Below are 26,896 nucleotides of genomic sequence, written 5' to 3' on the forward strand. Positions count from 1 at the left end.
TTGTTCTTGTTTGCTCAGATGAACAGAAATAGATCTATTACATATAATTTAATTTATTATTGTAGTATAGCTTGGATTAGTGATGCGATTTATGAAGACACATAAAACTATATTTAATTATATTGTGAATGCTAATGAGTTGAATGCTCATACTGTATGTATGTTGTTATTGTGTTATTGTGGTCACTCGAATTATGACTGATGTAACATATTATTCACATTTTTATTGTTTCATTCTAATGAGGAACTTGGCAAATAAATAAGAGATGCACATATTAACAAACAATAAAAACTTGTATCTTTGGACCAAAACGTACTATTCTAATTTCAGACCTAAACAATGATTTCTAATAATTCAAATATTAAATAAACAGACTGCTTTGACGTTAGTGTGAAAGTGTGGGCGAAAAATTTTTTGTACAATGATATCTACAACAATTTCCCAAAAGATGGCGATAGGAAGCACCCTGTACAATGGGTAGGAGTGAGTCAGAAGTGTGCGCTGTTTGTTTGCCTCGTAATTGCCTAACGATGCGTAGCGCACTAAAATGTGTGAGCTTTTCATCGGTGCATTCATTGTACTCATTGTGCTTTGTATGTTGCAAATGTGTGTAAGTGTGTATGCGAGTGTGGTTAACACGCAACTGCAGCGCACACCCAGTGGACCGGGCAGCCAAACAGGCACGCATCTGTGCAAATCTACAAATGCATTGGCACCGCACATGCATTCATACATACATACCACATTCGAGTATAGATGCATTTGAATAAGTGCTTTGTTTTTTAATTCACGCCGCTTCGCAAACATATTTTCGCCGACGATGGACACTCACGCATTCCACTTGAGTTTAGCATTAAAAATTGAATTTTATTTCTTAAATATTGTCCGTTTGACGGCACGAGTTTATAGCAAATTAACCCAAATAATCGACGGCATACAATAAATCAGTTGCAATTGCAAAAGTTTATTTTGTTGTGTGACCGCTCTTCAGTCGCACGCCTTTGTCTTCGCTTCCTTGGCTCTTGAGATATGTATGTACATCTCATCTGTTATTCTCGAAATGTAATTCACTCGTGTCTGCTTCGTTGTTTTTTGGCAATTTGAGTGCAGCAAAAAATTTATTACCGACACGTAATGCAACGGCTATTTGGGTTTCTAGGAAGGCGAGAAGAAATTACGTGAACATCTTTTTTAACGCACACACTATATTCCTCTTGAAAATTAAATGAAATGTCCGTGAAACTAGGTTGTTGAATGAGAATGGGTCTCTGCTAATTGTAATTGCCATGTCTGCTGAGAAGTTACTGTCTTGCCATCGTTGCCTACTTTTACGTAGCACCACCGACCTCTCCAAGGCCTTTTAACTTGAAATAAGATTATAACCTCAGGCTTTACCAATACATCTGTATCCTGATCGTAGGGAAACTAATGTTGAATGCGGCCGAGCTTTGGTATTCCTTACTTCTTATTATATAATATCTGTTTACTTCGCAGTTGATGAAAGAGCATCTCTGATGACAGATCATGGCTACTTTCCTTTGGTTCTATGATCCAACCAAAAACGTCATTGTTTATTCGAAATTAGTAAAAAAGCGATAATTCTCTTTAATTTTCCAGGCTGCAGCCCGCCATCAATGTCCATATCTAGTGAAAATGTACGAGAAGAAGTTCATCAATCAGGGCGGCAAGGCCGAGTGGCTTAATGGCTTAGATTATATTCCATCAAAATTACGTGCCATATATGATATCAATAAAATACTGGCCCATCGACCGTGGCTCCTGCGTAAAGAGCACATTGAGGGTCTCACCAAAGGCAAAAACAGCTGGTCGCTGTCTGAGGTTGTGCACGCAATGGTGCTGCTCTCACATTTTCATTCGCTGTCTTCCTTTGTATTCTCCTGCGGTCTCACACAGAAACTGGATGGTCTGTCTAGTCCGAAATTGAAGACTGCCCCGGCAATATTGCCCACCGCGCAGCAGCAATTGCCGACGAACCAACCGCTGCCACAACAAACACCCCAACAACAAAAGGCTGTCCTAAGTGAGATAACGATCAACAATAACAACAACGTTCTAGACCATAGCAACCATCAGGTGTACAATAATAACGTGCAAAATATTGGCGGCAGTACATCCATGCCCACTGACATCACCACAAATGGCGCTATCAGTAATGGCGTCGCTAAACATACACGTAAGCATACGCATAACTTACATACATACATACGTGTACTCGATGAAACGGCTTAACCATATGAAAGTAACGCATGTATGTTTGTTGTCTTTTGCAGCTTCCGGCTCGCCCCAACCGAATGTGCCCGTCGAGGCTCTGGTCGAACGCATGAAAGTGCTCTCACAAAAGCATGATGAGTGCAGCGAAGCAGAGCTGAGCAACCGTTTCAAGAGTGTTGAGATGCAAACCGCAGAATTGCCCGCCGCCGCGCATGAAGCCACCGCCGAAGTGCCACCAATCATCTCGCACTACATCGAGGATCCCAACTTCACCTATCAGGACTTTGCGCGTCGCGGTGCCGAGAATATACCCACCACCTTCCGTGTTCAAGACTACTCGTGGGACGATCACGGCTACTCGTTGGTCAATGGGTAAGGCAACAAAGCGTCAAAGCGTTTTTTAACTCGCAAGAAGCAATACATCACAATTATATATCTCTCACTATATAGTCTGTACAGCGATGTGGGTACTCTATTGGATCAAAAATTTCGTGCCGCCTACAATCTGACGTATTTCACCATGGGTGGCTACCGCAATGTGGACACCTCGAAATTCCGTCGGGCCATATGGAATTACATTCAATGCATCTATGGCATACGCCATGACGATTACGATTACGGTGAAGTGAATCAGGTGAATAAATGCGTACGTGTGTATCCGAACTCTTTTTCCGAACAACAATACAAATGCAGCATATTTATTGTTTAATGTGTGTGCTTGGTTGCGTGGTGTTGGTAGAGAATCTGCTTTCGGCGGACTAGTAAACGCAATATAAACGAATTAGTTATAAATGTATTTAACAACGTTTCTGTGTGGCTTCTAGTACAAGATGTTACTAACAATATATACATAACTGTACAAGTATTCCTTTAATTACTTCTCCCCAATAATTATGTCGTAATAACACCCCTCCATCTATGACTGCTGGCATTTAATAGAAAGGCTCTTTCATGGAAAAAGTACACCGGATGTTCTCGCATTTTCTGAACCCACCGCATATGCCCACTATATCTATTATATGTCTATCAGATTCTTCCAACATTTAACAATTTAACTGAGTTGATAATTGAATGCAAATCCTTTTTGCAAACTCAGCTGCGGGACAAATACTTTTACAATGTAATTTGATGTCATTTTTATTTAGGAAAGGTTTGGTTAGATTCTTGTAAAATTATTTAGCGAAATGAAGACCCACCAATTAGGCCAATGCACGCACATAAAGAGATATTTATCTATAAATATGTAAGTTTGTATATGTGATTGCACTGAAAGAAAGTTCAAAATTAACGCATGTAACTACTTTTACATAACTGTTTATTTACGGTACTACTGTTGTACGTGTACTAGCTTTTAAGTCAATTTCAGTTTGTACAATATTTTTTTCGTAAATTATTTAACAGTTATTGGACCGTCCTTTAAAAATGTTCATAAAAACCGCCTGCTGCTTCCCAGAAAGGATTACCACCAAGGACTATGATAGTATACTCGTCGAACTACAAGACAGTGAAAAGGTGAGAATATTGTTTAATATGAAAATAGAATATATAGTTGCTCTCTTAGGACTATAAAAATATAATACATATATGTAGTTATTGTTATTGTATTGTATATTAAATAACAATGAAATGTTGTCTATCCGCAGGTCCATGTTAATCTGATGATAATGGAGGCGCGCAACCAGGCCGAATTGCTTTATGCGTTGCGTGAAATAATGCGCTACATGACATGATCTCATTGTGATTAAGCATACAAACACATACATACATATATCCATATTTAGGAAGGGAGGAGAAAACAAACATATTACGTATGATTACATAAATATATAGTACACATACACATACACATACATATATAAATATATACATATACATACAATTTTATATGCAGTAAACACAGAGAAAGTACTAATCCTACACAAAGGAAAACAATTGTTTTACCAAAAATTAAGCCAATTAAATTTCAGTAATAGTAATTGCTAAGTAAAAGGAACACACCAACACAGTTAGTTTGCCGTGAAAATAAAAATTATATAAACTCGTCACTATAACCCTTTGCGACACACACATATTTTTACAAATATGAACACATACACGTACATATGTACATACAGAAGCAGATAGTTTAAGCCGAAGTAGAGAAAACATAAAATTGTCCAAAAGTTTTTTCAAGTAGTTAAAACAAAAACCTAAAACAAAAACTTAAACTAAAACAATGTATAGTACTGTCATTATCAACGTAAAAATGATTAAATAATTAGATAAAGTAAAGAAAATATATTTTAAAATTTTACAAATACAACATATACAACAATTAAAAAATCGTATCTGTGTTTTGTGAGGAGAAAGATGGAGAGGGAAAATTTGTTATTATTAGTCATATTTTACAAGATGTATTCTGTGAATTAAATTTTAATTGGTATAAGAAAATCAGTTGTAGCGAAAAAGTAAGCGTTGATTTGTGTGTTTGTATGTGCAAGAATGTTCTAATTGGCAAACAAATTATATTGTAACGCCTAATTGTGTTGTTAATAGTTTTTTATACTTATGATAAATATACGATTATTAAAGAAACAAAAACAAAAACATAAGAAAACCCATATGCATATACATTATTGTTACAGGGCACGGCCGATGCCGATCGCAGTTGATTGTATTCATTTCCTTTGTAGAGTTTATAAAGTTACTTGTTACTTTTTAAAAAGAAAATTAAAGAAAGCATAAGTGATTTTAACAAAATGATCGTGAAGTTTTATTTAACCAAGATGAATATGAAATGGGAAAAAACGCTGAAAAATATCTGAAATTTACGCATATCTCTGGTGTGAAAGCTTCAACATTATTGTTGACTAGATCTCGATGTGAAATATTTTATTTATATGAGATTACGGTCGCAGGCTTCACCACCAACCAAATAATAGAGCACCAGTAAGAAAAGGCAATTACAAGCGTTGCAGAAATTGGAATTGATATGATAATGGAGCTCGTGCTCCCGCCTCCCGTCAGTCACCAACAATACATGTATGTACATAATATATTCAAAACAAGGTATGTATATATTTTTTGATTTTTATTTCGTTTTTACTATTTGATACAATAGTCTCGTTTTTAGTCTAATTATTACGTTTTTAATGTTACCCCGTGTACTCTCCTTTTAAATATGTATATGTTTAATTCACACGTTTCGTCCATTTAAATATTTGTATATAAGTAAAAATGAAGTACATACGAGTGTATATGTATGTCTGTATGAATGTGCATACATTTATATGTTTTTGAGAAAATCGCTTTAAGCATTTAAACATTTCTAATCATTATTGCATACATTTATGTCTTGTTTAAGTAGATTACAACTCGTTGAGTCAAAATCAAATAATTAAGTTATATTTATACATAAGTAACTTATTAATTTTGCATGCGTACATTGTTAATGTAGAGTATGCGTTTGTTTCTTAAGCCATGGTAAATTTTTAACTACAATCAGGCTTGTAAGACAAGATTGAATATTAGCATTATATAACAATTTTTGAAACGTTATTATCGTTTATATTTCATTATAATATATTTTTTGCTCTGTTGCAAATGCAAATTCAAATTTAAATTTTTTAACAATAATTCATTTTTTATATAGTAACTCAGTTAATATGGCTATGAAGAAAGCGATTACGTAAATTAGCCTTTACATAAACTTTTAATAAGTAAACTAACGAAATTAATAATTGAATACTTTATTAGATATTGAATGTTAGCAAAATAGCAATTAATGTGTATAATTAAAATTTGCTCTAGCCGACTCATTATCAGTTGCAGCACTTTATTTTCTATCATCAACAAATCAAGCTTCACTTGAAAGTAGTGTTTACCAATTATACATACATATACATTTATGCACATATGCATATATCATGTGATGTATTTAGCGTTTTGTTTTTGCAATATTAAAAAAAATTACGTCTACGATTGCCATAAGCTGCCTTTAATGGGTCACAATACTATGTAATATTTTTGCACAGACATTTGTTTGTGAGGAAATTTTGTTTAAAACTTAACGAAACGGTAAAGGCAAATGCAATAAATATGTAGATAACAAATTGTTTGCGTGTTTAGCTGCTTTACATCGAGTAATTTTCCCAAACAATATATTGCGTAGTTTGGAATGGAATTACGACAACAGTTGGAAAGCACTTTCAGCATTCGAAATATTATTTATACACACGTTAGCACATAAAATTCCAAAGCTTAACACTTTCCATCAATACTTGTAAAATAAGTGATACATTGATTTGGATATCGTAGATCGTAAAACTTATATATGTTTTTTTAATATAATAATAGTTTTTTAATTTATGTCAGCACATTTCGGTTTATATTTATACTAACGCATCTGTCTAACAACATCATATTCTCATATGTTGTCTATGAGAACTGAGTATGCGAGATGCAAGAGTAGCTGGTTATATATGTTGTCGCTTACCTTGCTGAACAGTACATTTAACTAATTAAATACGATTGTATTTTATAATTGTTTTATATTTGAAAAGCGAATCCATTTCTTGACAGCACAATAGTGTTGCTCTTCAGTTTCGCTAACTCTTTAACAATAATTGCTGATTTATAATTTTTAGCTAAATGGTTTGCAATATAATAAAAAAAAGTTGTTTACTTGGTCTACTCTTAATAAGAGCAGACACAGTATATTTATGATCATATGTATTTACAAACGAGAGTAAGCATACAAAGCTACCTTTTACTCATTTCACAAATGTACACAAATTGGTAATTTTCGAGTACGGCTCTACATTTTCAGTTTCAGATAAACACCTACATACATATGTAACATTTATAACTACGGATTGCCGTTTGAAAATTTAGCAAGTTTAAAGTAGTAAATCGACTAAATAAACGTTTGCGCATTTTACGCTTTAAATTAAAAAAAGGAAAATATAATATTGATAAGATAATACAAGTTATAATAAAATGTATAATAAAAGTATAAATACATACACACAAGCAGAGCTGGATGTTTGCAACAATTTACGCTTATCATTTAGTACAAAAATTGCTAGGAGGTTTTGGTAGATTTTCATGTCGTTGAATTGACTGCTTTAATTTTGATTTTGATATGTTCACCTTATTTATTGGCCAACATTATTTATTTGCTTGCTTTACATAGCTGCCATTTTCACATTTGCCAATGATTTCTGTAAAACAAAACTCAGCTCTCTTTCTTCTTGCGAAGTTTCTCGTTCAAGATGACGCAGCGGCTGTCGCTGTCGACTGCGCAATCGGCGATGCCGTGATGCGTTTTGGTGATGATGTCAAAACTTTCTCCTTCGGTTTGCCTTGCTCATCTTGAAAGTATATCTTTGTGATGACGATGTCGCCAGTGCTAAGAGTTTGTGATGCAGCGTCGACCAATTTCACGGCCTTCTTTTCATTGCTACTTATGCGCATTGTTGGTGTAATGCTACGTTCACAATTGCAACTGCAGTTTTTAGCACTGAAATTAACAAAACAATAATACTCTTTGTTGCAAGTAATGATAAGGCTACAAATAAAATTATACACACTTTTTAACTTTCTCACGGATAATTTGCACACTGTCGGTAGCTGATATGCTGGAACCCAACTGATCCTGTATGGTATTGGAAGTTATAATCTGTGATAGATAAAGATACAATTTCAATGAATTTAGAATAATCATTCACTCAACAGAAAAGCCAGATCTGATAATTTTGATCGAATCAATAATAAGGGAATTCTCCCTCGTCAAACATAATTAACGAACAGTAGTAATTTTGTTCCGATTTCTCTTGCACTTACTTGATCATTTGGCATTTGAGTGACAGCTGACAATATCGCTTCTAGTTTATCCAATTTCACCACACGATCCATGGACTGATCGGACAGAATTTCATCCATCATTTGCATTGACTCAGCCAAGCTAGGTGGCTCAGAGTTGAACCGTGGGGAAAATGTGCCGTTTAATGAGTTATCTGATGGCACTGAGTCGAGACTTGGAAAGTTATCATTTTCGATGGGTTCTTGCTCATCCTCTGAATCACTTTGATCCCTGAATTTTCAAATATTTCAAATTATTACCGTTATACAATGATACAATTTGTGCAGTTTACCTAGTTTGATTGCCTGCTGATTCCATTTTTTCAAATTTCTTTGCGACTTTATTGTTGTTGCGCTTTAGACGGTCTTTTTCCTCCTCGGTGAGGTCCATGTAGCTGTATATGGTACACACAAATAAGAAAAATAAATAGTATAGAGTAAATATAAATTCACTAGTGCCCCTCGGCTTACCGTAGCAAGCGAATCTCGCGATTCGACAACACAATACTCTTGTTAGATTGCTCCAGTTTCTGCTTGAGGTCGGCGACCTCGGTGGTTACTTTACGTTGTTTCTTCCGTATCTTCACCTCATTTGGTTTGATTTGTATTAGTATTTGTTCGGTGCAGAGCTCAGAGAAGAGTTGGCGATTCTCCGGTTTTATTTGTCTATAAAATGGAAATGACATGTGTTAGAATACCAACGATTGGCGTGAAATGAATCAGCTGATGGTGCACACCTTGCTAGATTCCCATAAAGTTGATCGTTGATTAACACCAACACATCACCTGCCGCATAGAGTAGCATATCACGTGACAGAGGTCGTTTGGCCCAATACTTCTGATCGCGACGATAAATCTGCTTGAGTTGCTCTTTGATTGGGTTGATTGGAGCATTGTACTGCTCGCAGAGTGTATTCAAGGAGATGTATTTCGCTTTGTATACCTGTTTGCCCGTCTCCTGGTACTGTACAATAGCATACGCTGCCTATAAAGTGGGAAGTGAGAATTGTCAAATAATTAACTCCAACCAAGAATCATCCAATTGCTCACCTGTGTGTCGAAGACGTTTCGCAAAAGAATACCAAATTGCAGATACAAATTCGCAGCATTATTGCGGCAATCATGTATGACTTTGATGACATTCTCATGCTCTAACAATGTTTTTAGGCCACCGTCGCCGATGATTTCAGGGCAGGTGCGTACATCGAAGATGAAGGCTTCACCACGAGTTGTTCCTATCTCGATGAGTGTGATTTCGCCTTTCAATCCCAAATTGATGCCCTCACAGTCCAGCGATATAACTATGCTCTGATTGCCCTGTGCAAACTTAAGCATCGCTTCCGTGACGAACATGGAATGTTTCACATTCGCAATAACTGTGGTGTTCTGCAACACTTTAATCTTCCAGGTGTCGCCCACAAAGTAATTGTGACTAGGAGAATGCGGTGCATTGTTGGTGTTGGCTGTAGGCGTTGGCGTTGGGTTGGGATTGGTGGTGTTAGTATTAGTGGAATGTACAGGACTTGAATGTGTGGAGGCGTTTTGTGGGTTATAACCAACGGGTGCACCGCCCCCTTGGTTAGCCAGCGATTGCTTGTCTTTTTCATAATTCTCAGCCAACGTGCGTATCACCAAATTATTAACGCGTTGCTTCAACGTCTGGTTAAGGCTGTTGGGACGTTCGGTAGGTGTCGGAGTCGGTATGGCGGGGTTTTGCAGTAAATTCACATTATTTTGACCGTTGACAGGCGTCTGAGTATTATTTCCAGCCGGACCGTAAGATGAGCACGTACTTGGGCTGGGACAATTGCTCTCGCAGAGGTTGTCCAAATGTACGTCTGTCATTTGTATGAAGCTATCAAAGCCCGAGTTGGGTTCCGATCGTGATTGTACCGAATTCTCTGTCACCGACACGGCCGCGGGGCTGGAAACATTGGATACTGGCGCGTTCAACTTGAAATTTGGTGATGTGATGCTGTAATTGTTGTTGTTGTTACTTATGTTATTCACATTTGTGGTTATTGGCGATGAAGCGCTTATATTGTTGTTATTGGCAAAACTACGCAATGCTGGCGATTGCAAACGTTGTTGTACGGCGCTCAACGCTGGCTGTGTCAGTGGTGGCGACTGGTTGTTCGCGGCCATGTTGTTTATGTTGTTGTTCATCGAATTGTATTGTTCGCGCGAACGCGCTTGCGCCTGTTGTATATAGGAATCGCTCAATTTGGGTTTCTGCAACAGCGTGACTAGATTCGCTTGTATGTGAAAGCAATCGGAGAAGAGTTTGAGAAAGGTCGAGAGATCGTTGGGGGTTTTGAACATGCGCAACCATTGCTCTTGTGGAAAGCGCGCCGTCAACAAATGAAAAAGTTGATCCACCAAAATGGGACCCTTAGTCTCGATGCACTGCGCAAAGAAATCCAACATCTGTTGCGTAGCTTTCGTATCGATGTTACTCTGCGGCAAATGAAGACGCTCTTGTGCCGGCAAATCAGTCATATCTTCGCAGCCAACAAGCATTACATGATCGTCGACCACTTTAAACGTGTCCGTATGCTTCTGCAAAAATTCGGTGAACTCCTTTATGTGCTGACCTGATTTCGTAAAGAGAGTAAAAGAGGCTTAAAAGTCGCGTTTACACTTAACTCGTCGGTTTATTTACGCACCTGATATATGCCGCACCTGTGGCGATGCCTGCGAACGATGTCCCAATAGGCTACGCACTGGGACCTCCACACCGATACCATACTGCAACATTTTGTTTTTAAAGTAGTCTTTAGCCTCTTTAATGTAATCGCGCCGACCGCCAATTCCGCTTTCGTCCTCCGAAGCATGCTGATAAGTATTCACTTTTACATAGTCGCCATCTACGTGAAAAATCGACGGATGTTGTGCGAGCAATTTCTTTAAACCTGAAATGGGAAAGAAATTACCAGTTTTGAATAAAATTTAGAGAATATACAAAAAAGTAAGACAAAACTACATGAAATAATATTCATTGCTCTCGCTTATTCCTCATCGGTTATACATAGACCTATATTTATAACTTTTTTATTGCAAAATAAAGAATTCTTTAAACTTTTTAATGTTCGAGTTCTGGGTTTGATAAATATTATACCCCCTTGAGAATTACACTGAATTCCGAAACATATAAGAACATTCACGGAAAAAGTATTTATGAAAGTTGTTTCCCCACTTCATTACTCTCGTTATCACTAGAACTTAACGCTATCTTCCTGACATTTTAGTAATAATACAATATACCTAAACTTTAAGATATGCTTTTAAATCACCATGTGGGAACACAATTTATGAAAGTTTTACCGCTACTTTGCATCCATTTGGCTAAGTCAACTTCATCGTACGAGTATTCAACATAATTCCCATCTGCAAACATGTCGGTGAATACGGATGGATGTTCGCTTCAAAGGCGATGAAGAGGCGAAGTGTTGGTTTGAAGAATAAAAGATACGCTCCACTTTACAATCGAAGAAAATGGAAAAACTTGTTGTTTGCGGGTGTTTTTCATTTTCATTCCACAGTGTGATTGCTAAATGTTGCAACAACAGCAGCAAAGTAAATGGGGCTGCAACAGATTTTCGCCGATAGCAAATAACCATATTGGACGTGCAGTGAATGTTTGTGGAGCGAGAGTACAAAAGAAGAACCAAACAATAATAACAAACAATATGTATATGGTGGAAATTATGGAGCAGCCAACAACCCAACAACAAAAGTAAAATAGTAATTTATAGTTGGTAGACAACCAAACTATGTGAACATGCGAGTATGGAAGAAAGCCACAACAGAAGCCAAATTTCAAACAATAACAAGATAAGATTAAATAAAATAAAACTAGTTAAACTTTATAGGATACAAATAAACCTTAAAAACACACTCACACTCAATCAACTAAGGAAAGGGAACCCAGGGCACACCAAAATCAAAAACTTCGCGCCTATGAAATGAAAAGTTGCTGACGAACGATAATGAAAACAATAAACTTTATAACCAAATTAGAGTGATGTGAAGTGAAATGTTGCGTCTGATATTTATGAGGCATCCGCATTTGTTCGCATCGGAGTTGGTGTGATTAAATGTAATGCGAAACATGTACATGTGTTTACATTTGTTTTTGGATTTCCTACTGTTGTGGCAATAACGGCAGCCGGGCAATTCATGTGTTTGAGTTCGGTGACCGTTTTGACTGTGGTAAGAGTTTAGGGTTGATATCAATTCTATTAAATGCTCAAATGTGAATAGTTCGAAAACTCTGTAAATTTTCAGACAGAAATCGACCGCATAATTGAAATGTTCTGCAGACTCATATTCCAAACAGTTAAGTAAACACCAATGCATCACATGCAGATTTATATTTGGCTTTGTAAATACTGACGTGTTTATCACGGGTGTAACGCTATATAACCATTGAATCATTGATAGAATAGAAAAGTTGAAAACCGACAAAACCAGCCACGAACTGCCCAACCGTCCGGCAAACCAATGTCGTCCATACCAACTGTGGTCGGAGCTACGTAAATCAGGTCACCGCCATAAAACTCAGTTTGTTGGCTGTGAGCGTGAGTTTCACTGGAAACATCAACTATTGTGCGCCCACCAACACCATTACGCCAATACGCTCGTGTAATGGCGACAACTTCTCAGCCATAATGTGACATGACAACCGCTGCCACTTGCACTGATGCTTACATAATAGAATATGGTTGACGTTGCATGATGGGCTTACGGCACAAGCAAGACTCGCAGTACAATAACCTACAGGCCGTTGTGCTCCCCTTCGACCACCCGCGCGAGCTTACATGCGAATGATCGAATAAATGCAGGTATGTATGTATGTGAATTAATTCAAATGCACGTATGTGTGTATGTATGTCCGCATGACGTAGTTGTCATGCAAATGAGCTGTGAATATAATTGTAAATAAATTATGCTCAACTGCCTATGTGCCGCCCGCCTTTCGCGTATGTCATTCCGTTGCAAAGCTTAAGCAGTGACATGACTAGAAAGTATTACACAATGAGTATGTAAGTATGCGCGTATGTTTACAGTTGTTAGATGGCTCTTTAATGCGCCGATCGCTTCAAATTATGCTGATGACTACTATTAAATAGCTGACGTGGTAGAAGCCTCTAATTCCTTAGTCATGGTAAATTTTTATATAGATATAATTCTTAGTTTAAAATACCCAACAGGGAAAATCGAAGCTTGAGTTTGAAATATGTGACCAATTCCGACGAATACAACGCTTATGTTCGAAACAACTAGAAATGCATCAAAAATCTTTAAGAACTATGGACGGAGCACTTGGTACCGCTTATATTGTAGGAGAAAGCTTTCTACCTCTGGTTGACTTTTTACAACACAAATGTAGATATAATAACGAAGGTGAAATTTGTAGAGAAAGATTAATCCTGACATTAGTTCTAAAATATCGAAATGCATCTAAATCATACTTGTTTTAGTATTTATTAAGAAAAATTTTCGCTTCCGAAATATGGCAATTCAGGCACATCGTAATTGCTTGAGAACATGTACTCGTACATACATAAGTAATATCAATTCACCGAATGAATGAATTAAAAATTTATTTGCATATTTCTACATTATTGAAAATTCAGAATGATTCAAATGCCGCCTGTGCCGCTGTAAATATTTGAGTGCACATAAATACAGATATTTATTACCCTAAATATGCACTCAAGCACTTCCCAATATCCCCATATCTCTGCAAGCGAATGTGTGCATAAATTTCGTTCAGAACGTGGCCATAATCTTAAATTTAAATAGAAACCACAAAAATCGTAAAATTCAAACAACACTCATACAAATACAAACTCAAGTATGTAGATAAAATGGCAGGCGGGGTGTGTATCTCATTGTTGGCACTTGGTCTGCCAATTGGTTATACGTACGAGTGTCCTTCTAGCATGTCCTTAAGTGTTCCAAGGCATAAGTAAAGGCGGAACTGTTGCACCTGTTCGCCGTGCCACCATATAAGAAGTTATTGATACGAGAAATGTACAAAATGAAGCAAATATTTATTCCTTTGCCAAAAGTCACAGGTATTTATGGCGGCCAAAGCAAATTTAAAGCTGCTTTCGTGCACACAACGTCCGCTACTATCCTCGAGCATTAGCCCACCGTCGGCTGCGCATTAGAGTTTATTGGGGTTTAACTTTTTATGAAACCCTCCGCATTGGGGACGATATTTGGCTACGGTGTTTTGGCTCGTAATAATGGTCTATTGGGGGTTGCCTGACGCTCACGTACTCAGCTGGCTAGAATTTCCTTTTCCAAAAGAATTTTCGTATATTAAATTGAATTATGAGCTAGTGGCAACTATGGTTAAGGAAGACATATATTTCACTGGATTTTTTGAAACTGTAACGGAAATGTCGTTCTCTGGGTCCTACCATGCCGTCGCTGCCAATGCAAATATTTGTTGTTATTTTCACTGAGACGTTATATAACATTTGTTTGTTCGTTGCTTGCTTTATTAGTCATTTTTGAATATTAAATGTGGTTTACAAATCATTTAGGCGCAGCTCCTATAAATAGCAAAGCACCTCTGCTTTTGGGACCTTGATGACTTTCTTATTAATATGGATTTTGTGGGGCTTTTGTGTTATGTCTTACAAGAAAGGACATTTATACATTACACCTGGAGCAAAAAACAAAACGCAATAAAGGTGGAGTTGCGCATTTACATTTATTCGAGTATAATGGACAGCTTGCGAGCGACACTTATTTCTTATATTTTTGAATTTAGTGCCAGTGGAATGAAGATTTGAAAATTAAAAGTTTGAATTTAATGGCAAAACGTTTATTATTAAAATTTATTATTTTGGCACTTGTTAAAAAAAATTCTATGAATTCACTCGTTTTTTTATTAGCTTACATTAATATACCTTTAAGATGCATAACACAAATAAACCACTATTATATAATTCGTATAAAAAAATGTAGCCAAGTCGAGATATTAAATATTGCATCTGATGGATGTGTGTCTAATGCGATTTTTATGCCGACCCAACACATTGCGCTAATTAATATCAAATTAATTAAAACATATACCCGTGAGTTCGATTTTATTAAGTGGATGTTCCGAATTAATGCACTCACGGTTTGAGTTACTAGGCCTCTAATCAAACCAACTGTTGAACCCTGTTTCATGTACCATCAATCATACATCAAACTCTGGTTTGGTACTAATCAGAGGCGAACAAGTTAAGTCAATTTGTACGCACATATTTATTCATATTAAAAGCATAATTATCGTAGAAGTCACGAATTACCCCACCCATGAACGCGTTAAACAAAGCAATTTGGAGCAAACATTTTCGCCAACGTTATCGAACGTGCTGAAGTTGGAGAACAGAGACCTGCAAAGCTTTTTGCAAGTGTGTGGACTTGCGAGACTTTCGCAAACATTTTGCCAACTGACATTCGGTCATTTCGGCTGACAACAAATGAAGCAAACATGGCACGGGTCAGCGTCGCTTCACTCAAACGTGTGCCGCAGTAATTGTCAAAAACAAAACAAAACAAAACAAAAAAATAACAACAACTATAATAGAAAACAATAGCTAAATAATTTAGAGAGCTAAAAGTACAAACGTGTGTGTGAAGAGTGAGCGAAGCTAACGGTTTTGTTTTATTTATCAGTGTCAGCGATGACCAAAATAGTAGTGAGCCATCGTTGCAACTGAATTTGTCATAAGTGTACGAGTGCGAGTATATGGAATAACGACCGAACTTAGGCAGCCAAATATGCACATTAGAAGGCCATCTTCGTTTGTCATTACTTGCATGAACGTATAACACTTACGAGATATTTATATATGTATGTACAACTGCGGTCAAAATAATGGTAGTCCTACTGTGGCATATAGTATAGTGTTTATATTTTTTTATTTTGCTATATTTATTTGACGATTTTTTTTTAATAATGTTTTGTAGATGCAGTGCATTAAAAAAAGAACCGCTATAACTGTATAGCTTGACGATTGTTATTGCAATGTCATTTAATCATTGTCAATGTGAGTGTTATTAAGGCAGTCAAAATAATAGTATTGCGTGTATCCTAAAACACGTGGCCGCCGTCCGGCAATAACTGACAGATGAGCTAAGCACCTAGTAAGATTCTTAAACCAGTATTCTTTTGCACTGTGACTGGAGGCAAGTGGAGAAATCATTCGTAGACGTTTCCTATATTATGATTTAGCAGCTTATAGCTCATGAAAAGTGCCATTGTTATACAAAACATGTGGCCCAATTGCTGAAGTTTGCAAATGACCACTTCGATTGGCCCCTAGTGCAATAGAGAAACATTTTATGGACAAATGAATTCAAAATCGTTCTATACGGTGATAGCGGATCTCGCCAAACATAAGATGGCCTGCAAAATCCAAAATACAAACAGTTAAAAATGGGGGATCCAGTATTATGGTTTGGGTATGTTTTTTCATTTTATGGAGTCGGACTGATATACACGATTAAGGAAATCATGGATCGTACTGTTTATGTTCGAATTATGTTCGAATTAAGTAATGTTAAGCTATGTCCGTAAAGAATTGCCACTACATCACACAAGCAAGTTGGCTCAGCTGTGGTTTCAGAAAAATAGGGTTAAGGTGATGGAGTGGCCTGAACAGTCCCCAGACCTCAACCCATTCTTTATTTCTCATATACTTAAGTGAATTTTGTAATGAAATTCTTTAAGATTTACATTATTACCATTAACTTATTACGCACCTGAATTATAACTACTATTATTTTGACCGCAACTGTACATATATATGTACGTTATGTCCGCATTTTGTTCAAATTACTCATAATTAAATACATATATAGTATTATATAGTGTATATGTGTGTATAACGCTTGTTTGAAGGCGCGTAAGCATGTTCACGAGATCCACCGAAGTGCTTTACACGAATTAGGAAGTTATTCTTCAAATTAAAATTACAAAAAAAAATGGAATTGCGTTGGTCACACGTCATTGACTTTGTAAAGAAGCGTACACACATGCATTAGTTCTATTTGTTTCTTTTCTTGTAGAAATTACTAAAGCGAAGAATAAGAAGACGATTTGAGTAGTCTGAGCTATTTCGAAAGCTTAATTAGCTCAATGAAAGCGACAGCAAAGAAATCTTTCGTTAGTTAAAACCCCGAATCTTATTCATTGCCCCATTCTAATATTTCCCCCCACTAACAGTACACACTTATTGATGCCTACTCATGGACTCGTACGTGTGTGCAAATGAATTGTTTTGACGCAAGTGGGTGCGTTTGAAGAATGTTGCGGCAAAGGGTTGCAAAGCTTTTATAGATGACCTTCACAGTGCATTTACTGGATTGACATTCACCAGAAGGTGGCAAGGCGTAGCTTACACCAAACATTCACGCGACTGTTGCGCTTCAAGTAGCATTTGCCTTTTCTTCTTTTCTCGCCGATATTTAATGGAATTAGCAAACAAAACGCATATGCACATATGTACATTGTACATACCTACATAACTGTCATGTTTTCTTTTAATATAAATATACATATGTATACATATAGGTGTGTGATTATGTCCCACAAAGTGGCAACAAATGTGCTTGATGCCTTGTGTGGATTCTTAATTTTCGTTTTGTTAGGCATTGATTTTTTGATCTGTTGTTGTTTTTCGCTTTCGTTTGTGATTTCTAGAGAAATTAAATATGAATAGCGTGCGTATGAATATGTGCCGTTCACCTTTTGCCACAACGTCTCAAAGTAGACCTTGATGCGTGCAACAAAGGCTGAACGATATAGTCCCTGCTATATTCTCCGCTTAACTACCTAATATCAATGCTATACTCGGAGGCCTGCGTGTAGGGTAGACTGCGTGTGCTTCTTCGACATTTTTCGCGCCCGATGTCAACAGAAAACAGCGTACAATATCAAATCAAAGTTTGGTTATTATTTGCAGCTGGTACCAATTGTATTATTATATTTTCATTAATCAACAATGAATTATTGAAAATTTCACAGCAACAAATATTAAGGAGAGCCTAACGGTAATAAGGTAATAAACTACAACAACTTCGTATATAAATATATTAGGAATATACAAAAAGTAGTTTACATAAAATTTGAGGCTCTCTCAAGCAACAACTTCGTTTCTTAATGTATACAATGAAAATCAACGTCTTATAGATAACTGTTTATAGAAAATAGTATGATGGTAATAGAAATTAAACTATACTATCTTTCGAAACTAGTTGTTTTTATGGTATCGTTGTCACTGTATAGGTTTATAGCTTTTACAATGCAAACCCCTTAGAACACGGAGATTCTAAAGCTGAAACTCAACAAAAAACAGCAACCATAACAGTATATCTGTACATTTTTAGAATATGTGAAAGCATCCACTTTTCTGAATACCAAATACAAATGTCAAAATTTCTATTCCCCGTTGTCCGCTCACTAACCTTCCCGTTCACCTCAATTCAATATTTAATTCAAATAAATATTTAGTGCCCACAATACTCAAGACACACTTAAAAGAAAATTGTCCTATTCGATATCAGATATGAAATCAAACCCTCATCAATTGAATGCAAATTGCACAAATTCATTGAATTAAAGAGTAAAAATATTTGCAAAATGTTTACACAACTGGTTAAGTTACTAAACGATGAAGCTATATACACAATCGAGGGCAAAAAATGTTAATGGCAAAGCGAATTTGGAAAGCGGGTTGGTGATTCCAGCGAAATACGAGCACCAGTAGTGTGTGGGAGTGAAGAGCGGACGTATGAAATGACTGCATAGCTTTTTATGGAAATTCAATTGATAATTTTGTCACGTATGTACATATATAAATATCTAAGTAGATACATATAGCTAGCTGTAATATACGAGCCAGGTGATTCTCGTTAAGCTTTCAGGGGGCCACTCTCAATATAAGCAGGACTAAGCTACATTCGATAAGAAGGGATGAAAGATATCAATAGGGGAAACGAGAACAACAGCAAATGGAGGAAAAGGTATTCTTAGTTGAAGATGCTTCTGTGCTCATAGTTACATAAAAATATAAAAGTATTATCACATCCCCAAGGTGTCATACGAGTATGTTGCAATTATATGGCACCTTCCTATAGGTTTTGTATTTGTGGCAGATAAAAAGTGAAACTTTCTTAATTTCACACGTTGGTCAAACAAAGCATAAACAAACAAGTAAGGAAGGGCTAAGTTCGGGTGTAACCGAACATTTTATACTCTCGCAATTTATTTATTTAACTTTATTAATATTATATAATACACAATTTGACCCACATATTCGTCATATATATTGTATAAAGTCCATTGAAAGTTGGAAACCCTAATATTAGATTAGAAGCACCGAGGTCCTCATGTTCGATATATGCGGCCTTGAAAACCTATGGTCTGATTTCGGCGATTTTTAGAATGGGGCTGCCACACTATAAACGTAGTATTTGTACAAAGTTCTGCACCGATATCTTCACTAGTGCTTACTTTATATATTGTAAAGTAAACGATTCAGATCGTCTTCAAAGTACTGGTATATAGGAAGTAGGCGTGGTTGTAAAGCGATTTGGCCTATTTTCATAACATATCATGGGAATGTAAGGAGACTATTAGTAGTAGTTCCTGAGATATGGTTTTTGACCCATAAGTGGGCGATGCCACGCCCATTTTCTATTTTGTAAAAAAATCTGAGTGTAGTTCCATATCTTATGTGAAATTTAGTGTTTCTGGCGTTTTTCGTTAGTAAGTTAACCCACTTTTAGTAATTAGCAACATAACCTTTGTATGGGAGGTGGGCGTGGTTACAATCCGATTTCCTCAATGGACTGTATAAGGTAGTACCTAAAATAAACGACTCTAGAAAGATTCCTTGATATAGCTTTAGTAGTTTGCGAAATATGTTCAAAAAACTTAATAAGGGGCGGGGCCACGCCCACTTCCCCAAAAAAAATACATCCACATATGCCCCTTCATAGTGCGATCCTTCATACCAAATTTTACTTCCATGGCTTTATTTATAGCTTAGTTATGGCACTTTAAGTGTTTTCGGTTTTCGCCATTTTGTGAGCGTGGTAGTGGTCCGATTACGCCCATTTTCGAACTTAACCTTATTATGGTGCCAAGAAATACGTCTTCCAAGTTTCATCAAGATATCTCAATTTTTACTCAAGTTACAGCTTGCACGGACGGACGGACAGACAGACATCCGGATTTGAACTTTTCTAGTCACCCTGATCATTTTGATATATATAACCCTATATCTATCTCGTTTAGTTTTAGGACTTACAACCAACCGTTATGTGGACAAAACTACAATACTCTCGTAGCAACTTTGTTGCGAGAGTATAAAAAACACGTTGCAACCCAATTATTTTGTTTGCAAATCCCGCCATTTTCGTGCCGCTTCGCACAATTCTTCTCACTTCAATTAAATTTACTTGTAATAAATTATATCTGCAATGTGGTTTCAAAAGCGCCAGTCGGAAGGTCCTTTATTGTGTAAAGGTGAATTGATGTAACTTTTATATAATTTTCCATGTGCAGTGTTGATCAGATTTCAGATTCATTTCTCTTTTGAAATCCACATATATCTAATATATACATAACCTCGAATAAATGAAAGGTATATACTATAAAAACACAAATATGTATAAGTATGTACTTTTGAAGTTCTTGCGTATTTCATTTTTAATTATGCCTGTCACATTTTCCCACCGTTATTTTCACTCATAAATACACCCACGCTGGCAGTTTTCAAATGCATCTACAAACTTTACACGTAATGTAATTCAGTTCACTTTTATTCATTTATACTCTAACAACACGGTATACAGATATAGTAATGAGGATAGATATGTATATGGTGAAGTATATATATGAAATTAATCAGAATGTGTCCATCAACCCGTAAAATTTGAAATATTTTGATGAAATTTGAACACTAGAGACCCTTGAATAACCTTTGTCAGTGCTTCTATTTCACAGAATATCCAAATCCACATAATTGCGATATAATGCGATCAATATTTAGACATAAGATGGACGGATCATAAGTCCGTCTATCAGCTCCTTCCACGAATTCTATATTTCTTCTAATAGCTTCAATGCCACTAAAATATGTGTTCGAAAATAAACTTAAATGTTTTATTTTTATCAAAAATCAATTTAATTAGAAGATAATTTTTGAAAAAAGTTAAAACATATATGTAAATTAGAATCGATAACGTCGATAATAACTTAATAACGATTTTTTTTTTATTTTTCGCACTACACCAATTTGCCACGAAAATATGAAATAACAACAAAATAAACAAAATATAGACAAAAACAAACGCAGAAAAAGCAAAAGTTAGAAAAAAGAAACCCCGCCCAACAACATTGTGGCATTCGCAATGAACGGCGGTGATTGCTAAACGACTTCATTACAATGCGATTTGTGAATTGCGATTGCGTGCAGGCAGCGACCTACACAATGCAACACCGCACACCTCGCCGCAACACATCTGCCTGCGAGTATCAGACATCCGCCAACAACTCGGAGCGATTTGAAGCAGACAATGGGAGGCAACGTGGGTGTGCGGCTTAGTGGGTCTCCCTACTGACACATAACTCAAGCTACTATATGAACTAAAGTGTGCAAAAATCGGTGCACGAATAGATAATATGTATGTATGAGTGTATGTGTGTGGATTGAAATATTTGTGTAACTAACACTGAGCACATTGTCATGGAACAAATCTACTTATTTGCCTGGTATGTACAAACTTACACAGGTGTATGTAGTTGCTTTCAGTAATTGCACTCATATTGAATAATTATTTTGTTTCGCTCGTTCCTATTTTTACCGATTTCCACAAAATTACCAACGCTCATAACGACTGCAATTAAAGTGCGAAATTTAATTTACCGTCAAATCGGCGCTAATTAAGTGGGTTAAGCAGCAACTAAAAAAACATTTTTTTTTTTTAATTTTTCTTTTGTGTATCTGAAATTGAATGTTCGTATTTGGATTTGTTGGAGGCTCGCGCTTTCGGAAACCTATTAGTCCTCATTCTGTATTAGTACAAACAATTTTGCAATTTTAACACAATCTTCTTCTCCTTTGACGATACTCTCTTAACATTTGTGATCCTCACGCTATTAAATGTAATCAACGAGCTTAGCAAATGAAAAGATTACACATGGCTACACATATAATATTCTGAGGAGCTGTATGGCTTATGCACGCTTACTTGGATTCGAATACGTAAGCTATGTAGATTCTGTTTAAAGAATATATGCATATATCCATATACATATACCCATATTCATATATATTTATATAGTTTGAATCCTTTTCATCAATGGTTAATTATGCAATATTATAAAACGAACTTGTTTGTTTACATTCCGCTAATTTTATTGACTTCGATGCTGGGGCCCAACGTGAGATACCAAGCAAACGCACTACAGCAGCCGCATTAAACATTCCATGTGGCAATCCAGTTGATTGAACGCCAGCAGCAGTGTACCAATATTGCCGCCTTCGTTGTGTTTGTTTTTGTAATTTTTGATATTTTCGTGTTCAATTTTCAAGTGCAGTGTTCACAAGTCACTATATACATATGTATGTACATGTGTGCATATGTGCCTTAAGTAGACTTATGAACAGATTTGTGGGGCAAACATAGTCACATATTCGTACATAATATGTATATTTCTATTTTCTTCCTCAAATAGTAATGTATGGCTGTAGTTTTACGAACTTTATTTTTTTTTTTATTATTGCAAAATAAATAATTGTTTATCCTCACTGGATGGGTAAGTTGTATGACACCACCATCATGACATAATTGTATAGCTGGATTCCACTTGTACGAACACAAGTTGAATAGCCCTCGGTCAGTGCAACAGCAACTATAAAAGCATTTATCTATTTAAGCAATTCATTAAAAAAGCAAACAAAAAACTTTCAATAACAAGTTATCTAAAAAGGAGTTACAATTACTTGATCGACATAGGTTTTCACTGAAATGCGTCTGAATTTTTATGAGTAAGTGCGGCAGCGATTTCACTATAACCGTTCAGGATTGCTACATTAAGCCTGCTAATGTCAAGGACCTGTACGAAGTCGTTTAAAACAGAAAACATCAGTGTTGAATACCGAATGTGGGACTTACACTTTTTTATCACTTTCATAACTACAAATGAAATAGAGAACTTCACCTGCGCATTAATATTCTTCAACCAATTTATGAAAGTCGTCAATCTTGCTAATTTCATATCACCGCGGCACATTGTAGACATTATTATTTTTACTATTATCTTACGAAAGCAATAAGATTAACACTTACCCGATTGACTACCGCCCGCAATCTGACGCATTTCTTTAGTGAATTCCTTGTTACCAAACTGACAGGATAAGTCATGAACAGTGCGCGCCTCGCCCTTGTCCATGAGACGCTCAAGGAAAAAGAGCAGCGTCATGTTACGTGCATTTTCATAGCCCTGCGAATCCATGATGGCAGTTAGAGGAGAAGCGTATCCTTGTTTCTCGACACTTTAATTTCTTTTATCGATAATTGCAATTTATTTGATACACTTCAATCACGATCTTAATTTATATAGTTGAAAAACTATTTTTTTTTATTTCAAAATATTATGGATTTTTTTTGGTTTTCATTAAATATTAATATTTTTTTTGTGAACGAAATTCTTCACTTCACCGTTGTTGCTAAGACCAGCGAGGGAAGCTCTATTTTGTATTGTTGAAATAATATTTTTTTGTTTTTATTATTATATTATTTTACGTGAACTTCCGTTTTGTTTTTTAATTAAGGCAGTTTGACAAACACTGTTTATCACAGAATACCCGTCTTTCGTGAAACGGTGTTTTATCTTCGTATTTGGGTGCTTATCTTTGTTGCTTTTGTTTTTAGATATGTGAAGATACAACGTTATCTAATTCTACGATTTTGCGACTATTGCTACTTTAATTTATGTATAATTTGATCGTTGTTGCTGCTGTTTGCTCTTGTTATCTGCAAATAGGAAAGAAAAGAAAACTTATAATTCGTATGTAGAAATTTTATAACAGTATATAGGTACTATATACAGAATTATTGTTAATATAATTAAAGAAATAATTTGAGAGGATAACGGTGAAATTATACAACCATCGAGATCTAAGCATGAAATTGCGGGCTTTAGAATAATTACCGAAATCTGTGCAAAAGGGTTTTTCTCACTTATGTATTTCTTCCTTCCATTTTAACGGAAATAGTAAAATAAATGTAATTACTCACCCGCACCAAAGATCAGTACGTAAATAAGAATAGCGGTGTAAAATGAAACTACACCATATGGCCGAATTTAGAGAATGACCAACCACGCTGTTCGCTAACTGCCGCTAAACTGGAGAGCAAAAATGGCAACGAACAACATCAGGCAAACACAGAAGCCAGGAATGGCAGCCAGTGGACATCGGCGGAATTGTAGAGTCTGCGCAAAAATACGTCAAATCAGCTGTTTGCCGTAAAGATTTGCATTCATACGATTTTTTAAATGGCGCGAATATATTGTACGAGTATATATGTATGTGAATGTATTAGTTTCTCTTTGTTTTGACGAGGCTTCGGCCGCTAACGACTTGGTCCTCTGCATTTAATTAAATATTTAGTTGGCTGTTCTGTCTGCGTCGCAGCCGCTGCCTGCGCAGCTGTTAACGCACTCTCTTAATTTCATTCTCTTTGGTATAGCAATCTAAAGCGCAAACAGCGATAAAATACGGTCAAAAGTAAATAAAACGATAATATTTGCAACTTTTACCATTTACATTTCTAAGATGTTTGTCATATTATTTCATTACAAGCAAATGGATATTCTCGTACGCACATACATTCATATGTACATACTTGCGTAGTTATAAACTAGAAAGCGGCGGGAAGTGATTCATGCGACGTGAGACTTAATTTTGGAGAATATCAAAGCAAAGCACAAAACGCTAACCGCAATATACAGGTGAGTGACATAGAAATTAGCGAAAATAGTTGAGCAAGAAAGCCGAAAACTTAGAGAATATATGATATGAACATTCAATCATAAAAAAATTCATTCGAAACTTGGACATGCTAATTAGTAACCCATTAGATCATTTGGTACATAATATGAACTATATACATACATGCGTACATGTAGTATATGCTGTATGGCAGGCAGACTTTCTTGATTATATTGGTAATATATTTGAATACATTTGTTCATTATTTGAATATCATATAATCATCATAAAAAAAAAAACACCTTTCTTATCTGTAACAAGATATTTGCGAAGTTATTTCAAACTTCTAGTTTATATTAAATAAATGTGTGGCAAAAATACAGTTATAATGCTATATTTATATAGATTAACTAAAACAAAAACATTGGACGGAATCAAAAATTTAAATCACCAGCCTTGTTTGTTACGTTCTTACTATCAAAATAGTGGTTTGAATACACGGTACTAAAGACTCAATGATATGAAGAAACTTGACAAACGAAGAAGCATGCATTAGAGAACTGAAAATCGCAACCAAGAGAATGATTAGGTGCTCGCTGTCGCCGCCAACGTCGAACGCGACGAGTACAGTGTGCTGCCAGCGTTGTCGATGCTTACGTTGACGTCACGAGAAAGGCAAACAATGCATGACAATACGCTACATACATACACATACATACGGCATGAGAATGTGTATAAACCTCTGCATAATACAAATATATACATATATGATATTTGGTGCGCACATACATGCGTTTGCATATATATATGTGTGTGCATAAATTGCTTTGCCTTTTAGTATGCATAATTTGTGTCTCCTGACTGCAAAACTCGGGCAAGACAGGTAAAATGACTACGCTTGTATGAGCAAGCAAATTGGCTGGTCGATAGAGAATTTCGTAAAATGTTAATGTTTTTTAAATCGGACTAAAAAAAGGCAAACTTCAAGGGAGGATATAAAAAAATCGAGAATAGCAACGTCTCATTGAACAAAATAGGTGAAAAGTAAATAAATTAAATAACTTCATCCAATTGCACATATTTACACACATATGCATGTTTGTATGTACATTCCTTATTAGCAAATTTTCGGCATATGTACATATGTATATACTTACATTCTTTGTAAAGCCTTATATTCTGTTATTTTGTTGAGTTGTTGTTTGCAATAAATTTAAGTATATTTCACATTTATAAAGGCACTTGTTTCGATGAAGTTTGGTTTAATTTTATATAGAAAAACAGATCGGTAGAAAACCCATTAGTACGATTTTCATCTTCGTGTGGGGATTTTTGAGTTGGTTCAGTAAATGAGCAAGAAATCTCACGTTTCTAGCTGCTTTTTTACGTTTTAAACAAAGTATCTTCAAGAAAAATTAACTACGATCTACTACGTTGAAATTTGCGTGGCTTATGAGAGCGAAATATTCAAAACGTTACGATGACAGGTAATTATTTTTTCCAGTGGCTTTTTTTACCACTAGACCCGTGGTCCATAGTAGTTTCACACTGTGCCACTCGGCTTTTCTAAATATTTAAGCTCTATCAACTTAGTGAAAGGTGTTGCAAATGAAATGTTTTAACAGATTTTATTTTCTTATATGTAATTAGTACACACCAGTACACACCAACTACCGAATTAACGAAAAACGATGATGACAAGGCAGCGACGGCGCAACAACTGACGACACTGACGGCAGCAGCGATTCAGCTGGCGTACGTCCGTCAAAAATGCTCGTACGGAAATTCCGAAGCACAGGGTTGC

The 26,896-nt window shown here is 36.0% G+C and overlaps 2 protein-coding genes across 10 annotated transcripts in view; one reads left to right on the forward strand and one right to left on the reverse strand.

Annotated features, from left to right (window-relative positions):
- Positions 1-4,972, forward strand: part of Sesn_2 (sestrin homolog) — a 49,801-nt gene extending 44,829 nt beyond the window's left edge. For 6 of the 7 annotated variants that reach the window (XM_011198210.3, XM_054234528.1, XM_054234527.1 and 3 more), the window contains 5 exons: positions 1,619-2,195; positions 2,293-2,605; positions 2,684-2,879; positions 3,635-3,745; positions 3,877-4,972. In XM_011198210.3, coding sequence (XP_011196512.2) covers positions 1,619-2,195; positions 2,293-2,605; positions 2,684-2,879; positions 3,635-3,745; positions 3,877-3,963 — 1,284 coding nt within the window. In that variant the 3' untranslated portion in view covers positions 3,964-4,972. The remainder of the gene's footprint in view (positions 1-1,618; positions 2,196-2,292; positions 2,606-2,683; positions 2,880-3,634; positions 3,746-3,876) is intronic. The other variant, XM_011198209.3, reaches the window with a different exon arrangement.
- LOC105221336 (uncharacterized) lies at positions 4,092-26,833 on the reverse strand. 3 transcript variants are annotated; one of them, XM_011198213.3, is made up of 10 exons: positions 26,250-26,833; positions 23,447-24,133; positions 10,741-10,986; positions 9,125-10,668; positions 8,812-9,059; positions 8,546-8,740; positions 8,368-8,469; positions 8,057-8,306; positions 7,804-7,892; positions 4,092-7,733 (listed from the first exon to the last, which is right to left on the reverse strand). In XM_011198213.3, exons 2-10 carry the CDS (start codon positions 23,610-23,612, stop codon positions 7,481-7,483), a joined length of 3,093 nt encoding a protein of 1,030 aa, XP_011196515.2. In that variant the 5' UTR covers positions 23,613-24,133; positions 26,250-26,833; the 3' UTR covers positions 4,092-7,480. The 3 variants fall into 3 exon arrangements, with proteins under 3 accessions (XP_011196515.2, XP_028893453.2, XP_011196516.2); XM_029037620.2 differs by having other exon boundaries at positions 26,750-26,831; XM_011198214.3 differs by lacking the exon at positions 26,250-26,833 and adding an exon at positions 24,398-24,557.
- Between the last annotated feature and the right edge of the window lie 63 nt (positions 26,834-26,896).

This window comes from Zeugodacus cucurbitae, chromosome 6, assembly GCF_028554725.1.
Source record: "Zeugodacus cucurbitae isolate PBARC_wt_2022May chromosome 6, idZeuCucr1.2, whole genome shotgun sequence".
NCBI classification, from domain to species: Eukaryota; Metazoa; Arthropoda; class Insecta; order Diptera; family Tephritidae; genus Zeugodacus; species Zeugodacus cucurbitae.